At 40.0% G+C, this 16,850-nt stretch overlaps 1 protein-coding gene across 1 annotated transcript; it reads right to left on the bottom strand.

Moving 5' to 3' along the window:
• Positions 1-6,546: 6,546 nt before the first annotated feature.
• LOC121844650 (SKI family transcriptional corepressor 1 homolog-B-like) lies at positions 6,547-14,016 on the bottom strand. Its single transcript, XM_042314985.1, is given in 11 exon segments — positions 6,547-6,661; positions 7,011-7,076; positions 7,759-7,833; positions 8,269-8,304; positions 8,307-8,342; positions 9,395-9,463; positions 9,697-9,795; positions 9,885-9,972; positions 10,834-10,975; positions 10,978-12,579; positions 13,723-14,016. Coding segments are annotated over 10 exon segments (2,301 nt in total). The 5' UTR covers positions 12,570-12,579; positions 13,723-14,016; the 3' UTR covers positions 6,547-6,563.
• Between the last annotated feature and the right edge of the window lie 2,834 nt (positions 14,017-16,850).

Below are 16,850 nucleotides of genomic sequence, written 5' to 3'. Positions count from 1 at the left end.
TGTGACGTAAACGAACGCTACGCTACGTGCGTGCGCTCATTGGGGGTGCATTTAAAATACTTGAAACGTTGTTTGAGTGCTTAAAACTGTGTTAGTTTTGCAGTAGATATAATCCGTCCCATATTCCGTTTCAAGAGATACGTTTAATTGGCATGACACTTTAGGCATCTTTTGAGGTCCTCAATCAATGCAAAATGCCAAATTTTTTCCTCTCCCAACCACCAAATTGTTCTTTGTAATGGAGTTGTCTCCATAGAAGTTTTGTACATAATTTCCTCCACAAAAGAGAGTGACTATGCCTCTGGACTGATATCTATCTATCTATCTATCTATCTATCTATCTATCTATCTATCTATCTATCTATCTATCTATCTATCTATCTATCTATCTATCTATCTATCTATCTATCTATCTATCTATCTATCTATCTATCTATCTATCTATCTATCTATCTATCTATCTATCTGTCTGTCTGTCTGTCTGTCTGTCTGTCTGTCTGTCTGTCTGTCTGTCTGTCTGTCTGTCTGTCTGTCTGTCTGTCTGTCTGTCTGTCTGTCTGTCTGTCTGTCTGTCTGTCTGTCTGTCTGTCTGTCTGTCTGTCTGTCTGTCTGTCTGTCTGTCTGTCTCTCTCTCTCTGTCTCTCTCTCTCTCTCTCTCTCTCTCTCTCTCTCTCTCTCTCTCTCTCTCTCTCATATAAAATGATAGTAAATAATAATACAAAATTAAATATAATAATAACAATAAAATGGTAACAGTCAATAGTAGAAATGCAATAAATATAAAATCAAATTATGGAAAATGAAACTATGACTAACTTATAACTAAATAACGGTCATCTTCTTCTTTATATCAGTACTACAACTACAATCATCATTACTACGACTACTACTACCATCACTAAACTGTTATCACTACCATTACCACCCATATTTGGAATGATAAACATTAATAATTAAAGTAATAACAATAATAGTAATAATAAGTAAGTTACTGTTTACTATGCAGATGTTATTATTCAGTGTCCCTCAGGCTATGGCAGGAAAATACATATTTGGCTGCAAGAGGAGCCATTGCTCCTTCGCCCATGAGTATTCTTAGTTTTTCCTCTGGGTTCAATTTGTAAAAATGTGGAATACATGTAGTCATTTCTGTGAATAACGAATCTCTTTGTGAGGAATATTTATCACAGTAAAGGAGAAAGTGCATCTCTGTCTCTACCTCCCCTGTCATGCATTGACCACATACACGCTCCTCTTTGGGTAGCCATGTCTTTTTATGTCTGCCGGTTTCTATTGCCAATCGGTGGTCACTCAGCCTGTATACTTGGTAAGGACCTGTCTCTGCTTCGTATCTCTGACAGAGTAGAGATGATCTCTCTCTCTCTCTCTCTCTCTCTCTCCTGTCTCTCTCTCTCTCTCTCTCTCTCTCTCTGGTAAGGACCTGTCTCTCTCTCTTCTCTCTCTCTGACAGAGTCTCTCTCTCTCTCTCTCTCTCTCTCTCTCTCTCTCTCTCTCTCTCTCTCTCTCTCTCTCTCTCTCTCTCTCTCTCTCTCTCTCTCTCTCTCTCTCTCTCTCTCTCTCTCTCTCTCATACAACAGGATAAGCAAATGGATCCAGAATACAACAGAATGGACTGGTAATAAAGTAGCACAACTGGATTAATAATGAAATAGCACAGGACTGTATAATAAATATATATATAATCAAACAACTATCAGTAACAGTAAACACACAAAGTCACAACAACAATATTAAAGTACTTCTGCACGCACTCCATCCCACAAGTCCACTCAGAGGAGAAGTGAGGAGACAGTGGGCTGCACAGAGAGAAGAGCTGTCAGGTGTCGTGCCCCCTGACAACGTGCCCATTAGCAACCAATCAGGGTTAAGTCACACATGTCAGAGAGAGTTTGAGAGGCCGGTTTATGGCTACGTTTATGGTGCCCCCAGACACTCAGGCAAGCTCCTGGGAGATGGGGAGTGGGCTGTGCAGATTGAAAGGGTTGTGAGGTGCTGATAAGAGTCAATTCGTAACAAAAACAGTTCTTGAGATATGCTTGAAAAATGGGATTTACCTGTTTTATATATACACTATATATTACAAATGTATGTGGACACATCTTCAAATGAGTGGATTCGGCTATTTCAGCCACACCCGTTGCTGACAGGTGTATAAAATCGAGCATACAGCCATGCAATCTCCATAGACAAACATTAGCAGTAGAATGGCCATACTGAAGAGCTCAGTGACTTTTAACGTGGCACCGTCATTGGACGCCACATTTCCAGCAAGTCAGTTCATCAAATATCTGCCCTGCTAGAGCTGCCCCGTTCAACTGTAAGGGCTGTTATTGTTAAGTGGAAACTTCTAGGAGCATTGACGGCTCAGCCGTGAAGTGGTAGGCCACACAAGCTCACAGAAAGCACGTCAAAAATAAAAATAATTTGTCCTCGGTTGCAACCCTCACTACCGAGTTCCAAACTGCCTCTGGAAGCAACGTCAGCACAATAACTGTTTGTCGGGAGCTTCATGAAATGGGTTTCCATGGCCGTGCAGCCGCACAAAAGCCTAAGATCATCATGCACAATGACAAGAGTCGGCGTGTGGTGTAAAGCTTGCCGCCATTGGACTCTGGAGCAGTGGAAATGCGTTCTCTGGAGTGATGAATCACGCTTCATCATCTGACAGTTTGGCGGAAGCCAGGGGATGCTACCTGCCTGAATGCACAGTGCCAACTGTAAAGTTTGGTGGAGGAGGAATAAAGGTCTGGGGCTGTTTTTCATAGTTTGGCCCCATAGTTCCAGTGAAGGGAAATCTTAACACTACAGCAAACAAAGACATTCTAGAGAATTCTGTGCTTCCAACTTTGTGGCAACAGTTTGGGGAAGGCCCTTTCCTGTTTCAGCATGACAATGGCCCCGTGTATAAAGCGAGGTCCATACAGAAATGTTTTTTCAAGATTGATGTGGAAGAACTTGACTTGCCTGCACAGAGCCCTGACCTCAACCCCATAGAACACATTTGGGATGAATTGGAACGCCGACTGCGAGCCAGGCCTAATCGCCCAACATTAGTGCCCGACCTCACTAATGCTCTTGTGGCTGAATGGAAGCAAGTCCCCACAGCAATGTTCCAACATCTATTGGGAAGGCTTCCCAGAAGAGTGGAGGATGTTAAAGTAGCAAAGGGGGGACCAACTCTAATGTTAATGTACCATGATTTTGGAATGATTTTGGAATGAGATGTTCGACGAGCATACTTTTGGTCAGTCAGAGCATACGTTTGAAAAGTTATAAATGCTGGATATTCATGAGCCAGTAGATGTCACTAATCTTCATTGTCCAGTAGATGGCACTATCTCCATTGTAATTCAGACTATGATAAATACAGATTACCCACTATTTTTCTGACATTTATGGAGCCCCCAAAGTCCTCATGAAATTGTTAATATGACTATGTTATATCTAATCATGAATAAGATAATGCCCCCCAGCTTTCCAGTGTTGTACTGATATCTATGTATCATATTTGGTTATACCATACGTGGCTACTCCTTATCCCTAAGGGGGACATGAACAGAACACTGGGTGGAGTACATTACTCCCTAACAATGCAATTCATCTTCAATGTAATGATTGATGACACAAATCCATTACGGATGACTTTAGTCAACCATAGAAGGCTCACGTGGAGGGGTATTTGAACAGGGACGGCTGTTGCACATGTTCCAGTCCCCACCTGTTCAATGTGATGTCCACAGTGACAGAAGTGCAGGTTAACTTTGTATGTGTCTTTGTCAAAGGAGGCATTTAGAGTTAGATTCCATGACCAATGTTGGCATAATGAACAGGAACAAACATTATTTCATGGCCACTCTAATAGGTTGATAAACTTCTATGATGTACAAACCATACCCTTTCATTCTCATGTTTGGCCGGGCCATTCTGAACAATTGTAACAAAAAAACAAATAAATCTGAAATCATTCACTGTGAAAATGGGTTCACTCATTACAACTGATATTTAAGTGGGCTTTTATATGTTTGGGTGTACCACGACAAACAGTTTGAGCGACTTTCAAAAAGAGTATTGTTTGGTATTGAGGGCAACCCTCCGACACTATTTACCAAGGGTGTAATGGGTTATGTGGTCTGTTCATTCTTATAATTTAAGAAGACTTTTATTCATGGCTTCTCACAATCATACTCGTGTATACAGTCATACTAAAATATATCTTTAAAAATAGGATTAAAAAATGAAAAATAATCATACTTCAACGGTATCTGTTAATCATTGTAATGTAATCAATGTCACGATGTCAGTACTTCACTCAAATGTCAGTTGAACTTGTGAAGTTGTGTCGAGTCAAACGTTTAGTAGTTTGTGATAGTATGAGGCTTAACAAACCAGTAAATATATAAATTATTATATCGATACTGTGTTGCTGATCTATACCATGTGCAACAGCAAAAATAAATGATCACATCACTTGTGTTCAATGCCATTGTCATGTGGACGGAACAGGAACATGAAAACTCTGGTTCATAAACAACTTCTTCAGTATACCTTGTGTAAACATGTTACAATACACACACCAGTGGTTAGTATTCAAATGAAAAGTTGCCTTCACGTGGGGAGCAATTACTGTCAAAAAAGATTAATATTCAACATGCATCACTGCCATTATGCGAGCATCTCTCTTACTCTCTTGTGCCTAGGGACAGAGGGCCATCTAAAGAGCATTTAATCAATAGCTATTAGGCTTCACATCAGAATAATTAGATTTCACTATTAAACAAGGCTATTCCCCTGACAGAATGTCGAACATAACTTGACTGGACTTCTGAGACAGCCCATGTATGGAATGAGTCGTTTGATATGAAAAAAAAAAAAAAAAAAAAACCTGGATGCTAAATTAATTTTAAATTAGGTTGTTATTCCTTAAAGGTTCCAGCAGGTGTCAGTATCGTTCCTATTAAGAGACATTCAGGAGACAAGGCAAAAAGAGGGTTCACTTTTTAATCGTATTTTACATTCATTTCTGATATAATACATACATGAGTCTTATTGGCCCTTAATGGGGTCACAACAACACTTTTTAAAGGTCATATATATCGTGGAAAAAAACCAACTGGCTTGAAATTGATTTTTAAAAAAGATTGGTTACAGAAATCAACTGCACAACATGGAATTCAGTCACAAATGTCCGTTTCAAGTCTCTTTACGTGGCGTCTTGGTTTCCTTTAATCTCATCCCCACTCATAACTCTTGCCATGCACAAAGGATTGACATGACAAAATAAAGCCTACAAGACATAATTAAATAACACAACAAATAGGTTTGGTTTCTGTGCCTGTGGTTTATTTAATGTATGGTAGGGTTCTGACGATGAGTCAAACCCTTTATTAAGTACAACAGAAGGTGGGTGTGTCTTGTAACCGAATGCTCAAATCATACGGAAGAAATATACCTTTTATAATGAATATACTGTACATGGTATCTATGTATGATTAAAAACAATCATAGTTGAGACTGAATGAATATTCTATACACTGTCAAATACTCATCTGTTGTGTGACATTTTAGGCAAACGGAACCTTTTTAATTGGTTCAAGGTTGAAAGGTCATTGGTTACTTCGAAATAAGTGCTAGAATAAATGTTGGCGCCATTAGAACAGCGTTTCCCTTTCCTGGTCCCGGTGACCCAAAGCGGTGTTTTTGTCCTAACACTCACACACTTGAGTCAACTAATCAACAATTCATCATCAAGCCTTTGATTTGAATCAGGTGTGTTAGGGCTAGGACAAAAACCTAGAAAGGTGCATCATCTTTGGATCCCCCTGGTCCAGCATTTGGGAAACGCTGCATTAGAAGGAAGTGTATTCTATACATTAGATGCCTAACAGAGTTTACTTTATTTCTTAGTCCAGTGAGGTCCAGATCAGTAGTAATGTTGCCAATTTTTTAAAGTGCTTTACATCAATAATATACATTGTTTAATGTTTCAGATGGACAGAACAGATTAACGACTAACTTAAACACAAATAAATATATGTAAAAACACATACATAATGTGGTAAAACAACCCAAGAATGCTAGGATTCGTGTTACTTATGAAATATCACATTATACAACTCATTGCACATCTCCACATACATATATATATATATATATATGTATATATTTATATATATATACACGGGATATATGAAGAGCAATGGATTATGATTCAAAGGGACTTGGTGAGTCCATATCAAGAGCTCTTTACAACTTGATAACTGTCTATAAATACAACACATACAATGGACCAGTCGTTTGGTGTTGGTGTATCTTCAAGAGTTCTTTTCAATGGAAGGTCTTGTTCTCCTGACCTCCATAGCCACTTCTTCTGCATTAAATAAATAGCACTGGAGTGTGTACACAAGTTGTGAATCCTTGGATGACTGGTGAGGGAGGGCAAAGGTAAAGAAGTTACGGAGAGACTGTGACTACTTGAGGTGGGTGTCTCTCTTTTTGGCTGCAGTGAGCTGTACTGGAGTCAGGGGGGGGGGTCTTGTGGTCTATTATGGAGGCAGCAGAGGGGGTTTGAAAGTACAGGCTCCAGTACAGTGGCGAGGGGTCAGCATCTTGCATGAGAAATGGTGCAGGGCGTCATGAGCTTCTAGGGAGAAAGGGGATGTGTCACTTCAAACACTGGGCAGATGAAATGTCTTTGTTATTTTTCTATCCACACTGTGTTCTCTAGTCGTTCTTTCCTCTAAGTTCAGTCTACACGTCACAGTAGTTCTGCTCAATATCAAATGTGCTAGGAATTAGAATATCATAAGGACACACATTCTAGCGAAGAATAAAAAGTAGCACTTGCATAGGTACGGTTGTAATTTGACAAATACTACTAGTCATAATCAAAGTCCATTAGAAGGCCATGCTCTTGCCCAGCTAGCCATTGAATTAATTCACAAATGGACTGAAACTGGATACATGTTCTGTTTTTGGACCATATAAATTACCTTTTAGCTTCTGTTGTATTGCATAACGCGCCTTTCTTTCTTGATCCAACTCGCTGCACAAAGTGTCTAAGCAAACAACACATAAATAATAAGAAAAGAAAACGCAATAATTGAGCTACAAAGCGGTGGTTTGTAAACGTTGAAATGGATGAGTGTAATTGATGTTGTTCACCCTCTCGGGTATTTTGAGTGACCTCTTAGTGTAGTTGAAGTGTGTATTTACACTACCGCGTTCCAGTAACTCTAGAACTAGTCTATCCGTGAAAGGGCGGCATCAGCTGTTGTCGTCTACTGTATGTAACTGATACGACGATACGTAATGGTCTGCCTTTTACATTTTCCAGTGCGTGATTTAGGAGAAAATAACATTTACAAACAAAACACAGCGAAATCAATCTCTCTATGGTTTGATATTATTGCAGTTCATTCGACAATTTCCAGTCAAATTGCGAAAAATGTTGACTATTTGACAGGAATGATAAGCTATTATTTGTAGATTGTGGACACGCAGCCTAATTCTATAATGACCGAATTTATGCAAGTGTCACTTTCCCTCTTCATTCTTGTGTGGTACAAGGAAGCAACCAAGTCAATATGACTGTTCTTGTGCACGCATGTTGTCATACTTTAGAACATAAATGCTATAACGATATGGGTCATTTCATTCAGTTTTAGTCGGGACATATTATTTCATTTATTACAACACTGACCATTTAGCATATTCCGATCATTTTTCCTGGAGACTCACCTCGGACAATATGAAGTTGTTGGACCATCTCTTCTCTGTAGGACAGTTCCCTCTTCATTTGGTCCTGAAAATTATCTGCATAGTGAGCAAGCAGACGGCTACTATTAACACAGTGCGCAAGTCCAAATAATATAATTTAAGCCTAATGGGTTCTCAGCATTATGACGTATGACTACATTAAAATAAAGACGTCAAGATGTGGGAAACAGGAGCAGCTCTCGCTTTTGAAGCTAAACAATCGTTTACTTCCATTTCAGCACCATGCCGCTGTCCACTAATGTTTGCTTCGTTGTAGTCACTATGTTCGCTGTATTTCTCTTGATGTTTACACTCATTCTGAAACAGGCCAAGATGGTGGAAACGTGAATGACTTTAACTCTTCAAAAATAAAGTTACTTTTTTTTTTTTTACTTTAAGAGACCGAGTTGCGCCTGTTTCCCCTCATGTAAATATTTCAGCTGCACCTCGACTCTGTGTATGTTTAAGCAGTAGGACAATAAAGCGTCCTACCTTTTAAACTTTGAAATTCGCGTTCCAACTTTTTCTGAGCTCCACTTGTTCGACCAGCTGTTTCTGAAGTTCCTCTGCAAACCGAAGCGGTCATCACCATTATCATAATCGTCGTTGTAAAAGGCAATAGACAAAGCAGTAAATTCCAAATGTGGCTTTCAACATACTAACCCTATATATTGCAGACCTATCTTAGCCTGTTCAACAATTAAAGCATTTGATTTTGATTACAGGCCTTTATAGGCCTAATACAATACAGGCCTATGGGTAAAAACAACCACACTGTTTCCCTTGGTTTATTTCCCTATAGTATCGTAATAACTATTATCAGAAGGCCTATGGTTGGAACGCTAACAGTCGTTTAGCCTCACTGTGTCTCCAAGCATGGTATTGCTAAATAATTAGCTCCATCGCCTCGGGGTTAGAGGCTCGAGCGACGCAGCTTAACGGCTGGGCTCGTTAAAATATTAATAGTGTAAAAACGATTTCGTGTTACAATAAGTAGAACAATTCCGTTTCTCATAATTTAACATTAGAGGAGGTTAACGAATGGAAAACAATTCAAACGTGACCGTGCAAACTTGTGTTAAGCTGTAGGCATAACATTTTTTTATAAAGCGATTTAAAAAAAAAATAGATTATTAGACAGATCATAATAGGTATTATGTTGTTAGTGCAGTACCTAGATATGGAAGGGGAAACCTCAGTCTAGCATATTAGACTGGTGATTCCACACGTCGTAGCCTACACAAGACCAACATGGAACATGGTTCTCATGTTCCATAAAAAGGCTTAGAATTAATTAACAACACGAGGGTTTTTCGAATGTTGAAATAGTAGGCTTTGAGGAAGTAGAGATGCAAATAGAGCCGCGTTCACACGTGTTCGTTATGTTTAAAATATAACTCCGTTAATTCAATGCTAAATATGATTTTTTTATTTTTTTATTCCCAGAACCGAAAATTTGCCTATTATGTTTAGTGATTTCCACCTTGCTTTGTTCAATTTAAGATGAGATCTAATGACTTGAAACGAGGCTAGGCTAGGCCTACTTGTTGGTCGTTTTGCACGAGGCTAATCAATATAAACAAATGTCAATGATCATTGATAAAAATCAAATGATTACCTTTAGCCATGTTTTCGATATCTTTTTCGTGGATCCTACTGACGTCATGCTGACGTAATGCCACATCGCCTGCGAGAGAAATATTAAAGATGGCATCAGCTCATTAATTAATCTAATTTACTCAATTTTCTGTTATTAATTATCATATTTGGAACAGTAAAAAGTGAGAAACCTTTGGCTAACAATTTCGTTACATAAAATATAATACAATAGGCTATATTACCATGGTAGGCCTACTAAACTTTTACACACTTACACACACACACAGAGAGAGAGAGAGAGAGAGAGAGAGAGAGACTCACATGGTGGGCTTTCCTTTGCTTGGTCCTGATAGGCTCTCTGTGGAACGTCCTCTCTTGTAGGAGAACGTTGTTTGTGTGGGTCGGAAACATGGAGTACACCTGATAAAGACAGACAGTAATAAGCGACGTGCCTATTTGCATACAGAAACTATACCATGAATATGTACTATGCAAGATAATAGGCCTACCGTTCGATTGCAATGGGCTGCTATGTTTTGATCCAAACGTAGATGGACCGTTCAAAGGCATGTGTCCATCCTTTTCATGTGTGTACACCTGCAAAATTAACCAAAGCCATTATAGTCAATACAACTGCAATTATCTATAATTCTCTTAATTTCACAAGCAATTCTTTGAACGGATATACCCACGTGACACGTCTCCAATTTATAATTATAGGGTAGCAATTCAATTGCTGTCCACCTATCTAAATTGCAGTTTGACTGACATTAGGACGAGGCCGGCGCAGGCCTAACCTTTTCCCAACACACTACAAGGCTCGCAGTAAACACTCCAAACAGAACCACTTCAATTATCTTTAGAACAAAAGACAAGACACAGACCTAGGCTCCCACTCAGCGACCTTATTAAAACAAGCCTACTCCATTCTCAATCTCTTTAATATTGGGACCATGGTCTTTTTTGTAAATGTCATTGCCAAAATGTATTTGAACAAAAGATCATTTCCATATTTGTTCCAACCTGCCAATGTATGTCTAAACAGGCTCAGCCTTCTGTAATGTCAGGGTTTTCAACAGCACAATAAAACCCCATGCGAGAAGGCCTGGATATAGTTCATATAAGTGGCTTCTTTTTTTTTTCTTCATTTGACCAAAATATGAAAAATCCCTTGCAAAAACGCGTTGAAAACATCACATTAGCCTACTGTTTAGGCTTCAAACTGTTAAAAGCTGCCAGCCATATCAACATCCTTTAAGGCATAGGCCTATGGCCATTGGAACATTAAACATAGCATGATGACCATACTTTATGCCCATGCACTTACGAGACCAAACATCACCCATTTTCATATGGGATCCAAATAAGTCTCCGTGGATTGATGCCTAAATTAATTTACAAACATGTGCGTAAATATATTGAACATAAAAGCACTCATATGGACCTTGGCACACTTACTTCGTACACCGGTGTATCATGGCGCTCTGACACCTTTCCACCCTGCCTCTCGTCATCAGAGGACCCGGAGTGGGGATCTTCCGGTTGTGGTCCTGGACTTGTCCCTAACTCTCCACTATCTTCAGGCCCGGAATGGGCTGAGTTGAGGGCGGGGGACTCTGACGGTCCTCCACTGACAGTTGGACTGACTCTTCATCCTCGTGTGCCCTGTTTGACTCCACGTCAACGTCTGGGTCGTCCACGCTATCCACATCCGGGGACATAGACCTATAGCTAGAACTTTCACTCACGAAATCTGGCGATAGGTAACCAGAGCGCACACCGCTGTACGTGTCCCTGTTGCCGTATAGCTTTGCAATGCTTTCGGCGTCTTTCACCACAGGTCTGAACGCAGAGATGTAATTTATCTTCCGTGGAGTTGTGGGGAGTCCTTCCGTCGACCGGGCCTCATCCCCGGATTTATCCTCGTCGTTCCGGGTGGATTGTGAGCTGGAGCACCGTTCGCTGTCTTGAAAGCTATCCTTAGGTGTGTTTGCGCACCGGTCACTTTGATCCGATAACTCGAGGTCACTCTGTCTGACACTTAAGAGCTCTGTGGGTGGTTTGGGTGGTGCCGGTTGATACGGTGGCATCGACAGGCCACCTGCTGTTGGCCAAAACATCGGGAAAGAGGGATAGATACTGTCCTTTGCTCCTGGCCAAAAGACACCCGAAACGTTGGTTTTATTTGTCTCTCCCACTCCGTCGTCCTTCTTTTGACACAGTCCAAACGCAGGGAATCCATACGGGTGGGGGAAGAGCGGTGGCTGGATCTTTTGAAGCATCCCAAAGCTCTTACTGGGCACAGGGATAACCGGGTAGTTCCGGACGCCATTTGACAGACTGATGTTAGGCCTACCTCGGTCTTCGTCACAGCGCAACGTTTTATGGGGTACCTCGGGGGAACTTCTTTGGGTTGGGTTACTGGTGGAGTGTGACTTCAAAGGAGAGGACATGGATGACCCACTCATAGGTAGCGTCCTCTTACGACTTCCCCCGTTGAACATCGCTTTAACATCCTCCCACGCGTGGGCAACATCATCCGACGAGCTTTTGTCTGTTAGTTTGAGATGGCGCCTCCACGAATTGAAGTTTGCTGCGTCTGGCTGTGTATACTTGGACTCGGGTGTGCGATGAGAGTGGAATATGAATTTATTCGGGGAAAAATACATGTTACAATATGTGCATTTAATGCACTTGGCCCTCGAGCTGTTATACCTGGCAGGTATGAAGCTACCTCTGCTTCCCCACGCGCATTCATGAGAGACATCAAAAGCGAAATTTTCCGGTAGCTTTGGTGGGTTGTGAGCACCGAGGAATGATTTACATAGCCTCTCCGCCTCCCGCTTAGTGATCATACCGCAGCGCCGCGAGGAGATTGGCATGGCGCCAGCGCGCCTCAGTATCTCGAGCTGGACGGGCGTGCACTGGACGCAGGTGATTCCAAGAGCAACGCGTCGGTTATGGATTTCGTTGTAACTGTAGTTCTTTAGCAATGTGTTGGATATCTGCGCCAAGCAAAGTCTTTCCTGGCCATCTATGACCAAAGACACGATGTGCACTCCATACAACGCTGTCTCGCTGACTTGGTTAGGCTTCAGGGAGATGGGGCTGGAGAAGGGCTGAACGTCCTGCTTGGAGCTGGGGGAAGAGCTGGAGTCTCGTCCCGCTGGTTGTTGATTGGGTATCGACTCCATTCCTGGAAGTCTGAAAATAAAATAATAATTTTAGGGTAGCCTATTGCACTACCATATAGGCCTACAGCTGGCATAACGCCTGTCAAAAAATGCACTAGCCCTAAATTGTTTGCAATTCATTCCAAATCAACAAATAAATAAATAAAGTCCATGAAATAGCTTTGTAATTAATCTTACCAAAAGGCCTACGCACGCACATTTCGTGCAATATTAACAATAACATGGTCAAGGTCTTAAAAGTAACGCAGAAGATCCGTGTTATTATATACTAATAACTATGCATTATTATTATTATTATTATTATTATTATTACATACTTAGTGTTATTATAGGACAATCAAAAACATTTTTAACCCAGCATTATTCACAAAAGTCAAGGATTAGTTAAATTATTCGTTTTTGGTGACCCAGTTCTAAATAAATACATAAATAATAGCCTAATAAATAAAATTGGTCTACATAATTTAATATAAACGTTCAATTTTATACGAGCATGTTTAGTATAGGTACATTAATATTAAGTGTCTAAACCATCCCCCAAAAATTTTTTTGTAGGACTATGCCAACTAAGGCTATCCATGATCAGTTAGTTGTTTATTGACGGGACCTTTTCCTGTCGTCTTTAAATCGGCTCAGCGGAGGGTGATTACTTAAGAACTACATAAGATCCTTACACGCAAAAGAGCAGAAGGAACATACAGTCTGAGCTGCGCCAATGCGCTTACCAGAGAGGAAAAGAACAGCTAAGCTGCTTTCTTGGTAATTACACGGGTTAAATTGTACGTATTTGATCTGTTAATAAAAGACTAGCCATATATATAATTAAAACATCGCATGCGTGTCTCCCTAGATTAACGTTAGTACAACGGCTTATAGGTCTACAATAAAATCTTAAAATCGACTTTTACAAAAGGCAAATATTTTCCCTCACATTTAGCATCTCACATCCGTCCCATGTTTTTTTGTTTTGCGCAACGGTTGTAAATATATATTCTATAAGTCTTCCGAAAATAATATATTAATTGGAAAATAAATTAAAGGTAACACTTACGAAAAACATGTAAAATATGAAGCTGTTGTGACTGGTGATGAGATATTAAAATTTCAATAGAAAATACACAAGACAACGAATTGAAAAGAGTAAGATCCTTACCTTTCTTTCTGGAAAAGAGCACAGTACTCCTAGGCTTAGGAAACAACTTTTCATCAAAAAGTTGAACAAAAATCACCGACACAAGCAGAGGTCTAGTCCGAGATTAAATATACTGTTGCTGGACCAAGCGTTCAGACTAGCCAAATCTCTCTCTCTCTCTCTGTAGTGTTTCTGTCTCTGTTTCAGTACAGTGAACGGACTTCCATCCTCTTCGACTCTCACCGGCTGAGTGGCGCACGAGAGAGTGACCGCATGGCAGTCCTCGAGCCTTCGCCACTCCTCAAGACAGCAGTCGACGCTCCTCACTGAAGAAGTGACCGCTAAACTAATGGATGGCAAGGCACACCCACTTAGCGTTCCTTCTCTTTAACTATATTATCTCCTGGACAATGAAGGAACAACAGCCACTAGGCTGTTACTTGATCCATTTAAACTTTACTCAGTGGATCTTTCATAGAAGTGGGGGGAAAAAATCATTAAGAGAAATATAGATGGATATATATTGCATTAACATGGTGTGCTAAGTAGTAAGGTGCATTTGATAGATTGACACTATTTTGACACAATTAATGACCAACGATATTTTAATAATAGACAAATAATTATAATTTGATGGGTGCATTTATTTGTCCTATTTCACACATGTAGGTACAAGTGTGTATTATACCCATATGCTAATTGGAAATGTTTTTATGATTTATTTATTTTTGCATATCACAACTCTTCATCGGAGAGTAACTGCCCCTACCAAATGCCAATGAAGGCCTATAGACTATTTCCAGTATTAACAAACGAGCAAATTTAGGACAAAACTGAATATGAAATCGAAGGCAACAAAATGGCTGAATGTATCATTTATCAAGTTACACGACCATCTGTTTTGCTTCTCGTGGACACGCAAATCAATTCCAGCCCTTCTGGTAAAGACGCCATGAATTTTAAGGCTCGCGTGCTTTTGTTCGAATGTCAAACAATTGGACACGTTTTAAATCACATACTGTGCATTCTTAGATTCTGCATTGAAAATGGACCGAATCCTAGATGAGCGGATAACTTGCCTCGGGCGAGACTGTCATATGCTGCTGCACACCCCCCCCCCCCCCTCCCTCTCTCTCAATACCCACCACCCACGAACCAAACTGTCAGTAAATGAAGGAAATTTGTTGAGCACACAGGACACGGTGCGAGCAGATTGCGTCTACAAACAGAGTGATATATTAGAGCAATAGGCTAAGGTTAGTGTTGAAACCCAATACTGTAAGACCATATTAACTATTCATAACCTGATCAATGCCCCTCAGTTAACCCCAGTAAGCCTTGTGCTGAGGTATCAATAGCTTGCCGGGGCATAAAGTTCAAGGAACGGCATGCAAACTTTTCTTTTTAGTTTAAAATAACATTTACACTATTTGCACACGTAGGCCTAAATACACGGGTTGAACAACATTTGGGTCAGTCTGAATGACAGAGGTTTACGTTTTGTTTGAATTGTTGTATTTTAAAAATACGTTTTTCCAATTTTTTTTTTTTTTATTGTTTAAGGACTTACTAAAATTACCATTTGTTTGTTATTTTAAAATGCACATGTAGCCTGAATGCCTATAGCCTATATTCCTAACATTGTCTGTCCTAAATGGACACTGATTAAAATGTAATTAATCAAACTGTCCGGGCCAAAATGTGAACAATTACCACAATCAAATAGGAGTTAATAACGTCCACAAACGCCCTCCAGCCAACTATTGCTAAGCAGACACCATTAAAGTAGAACATCTATGCCCTTTAAACCTAGCATAAATTAGCCTATACATAATGTTTCCATTGACAACTAGAATTTACATTATGGATAAACTAGCTGCATAATATAGCTTACCTAGGTCTAGATGAACTGACAAAACAGTTATGCGCCAGATGTTTTGGGATTGACACCCTCTGTCTCGTAAAATAGATATCACGCCCTTAAACATCTATGGTTTCTTTGTTTTTTAATAATGTCAAAAGAAACTATATCTATGTAGGCCTATTAAACAGCCTTGCAAAACATTATACTGAGCATATGGGCAATAATTCGTCTCTTCATAAATTTGGCCTATTCAAATGTTATCAATCATTATTATGCTGATGAATATGAAAATGATTTCGAAAGTTGGACTTCGTTTTCCCTGCAATGCACACGCACCATAGTCCGACAGCGAGAAAGACCGTCAGTTTGGCTCTCTGCAATATTGATAGAAAAGGAAACCTAAACCCGACCCGGTCCCGACGTGTCGTCTTTCACAATCCAAAGGCTTTCCTGCAGCCCAACAATAATTACAATTTTATACTGTAATTATTCCTGTTTTTTTAATTATTTAGTCCACCGACTGAATACGCCATTGTCACCGCTTATTCCGGAGAAACGTGAGCTCACGTGGCTCACAACGCTCATTAAAGGCGGGAGTTCAGCGCCGGGATACAGCACGAGAGCAGCGCTTTTAATTAGCGGATTCAGCGGTCATTTTAGGCGAGCCCTTTATTACTGTTGGATACACATCAATGAGATCTTTTTTCGAAGAGTAAATTACCTTGAGACTCATGTATATGCATTCAATTGTTTAAACAAACCTACGCTACAATATTAATGCGTTCCGTGTTTAAGTCTGTAGAATTCCTATCTCTGTAGAGGTGAACGTAATGTAATATTTATACATGGTTAGATTGTATATTGACAGGTGACATTCTTTATTCTATCACTTCAATAACATGAACTTTGGCTACAACATAAGAGTAGGCTACACCAAGTAGCCCGTATTCCAGTTTAGATGCATTATTGGAACGTTTTTTTTCTTCATAAACCAATGTGACCAAAATAAACTTAAATCCCAAATTTTGTCACAGCAAATGGCAACATGGTAACAACCTACACTAAAATGATAGTAAATAATGAATTAGGATGTGAGTGACATGCAAATAGACCAGAGCTAGGCTACTATTTGGCTACTATTAGACCAGAGCTAGGCTACTATTAGACCAGAGCTAGGATACTATTTGGCTACTATTAGACCAGAGCTAGGCTACTATTTGGCTACTATTAGACCAGAGCTAGGCTACTATTAGAACAGAGCTAGGCTACTATTTGGCTACTATTA

This window comes from Oncorhynchus tshawytscha, unplaced genomic scaffold (assembly GCF_018296145.1).
Source record: "Oncorhynchus tshawytscha isolate Ot180627B unplaced genomic scaffold, Otsh_v2.0 Un_contig_111_pilon_pilon, whole genome shotgun sequence".
NCBI classification, from domain to species: Eukaryota; Metazoa; Chordata; class Actinopteri; order Salmoniformes; family Salmonidae; genus Oncorhynchus; species Oncorhynchus tshawytscha.
Note: the sequence above shows the minus strand (reverse complement) of the source record. Positions and strands in the feature narration are given on the sequence as shown.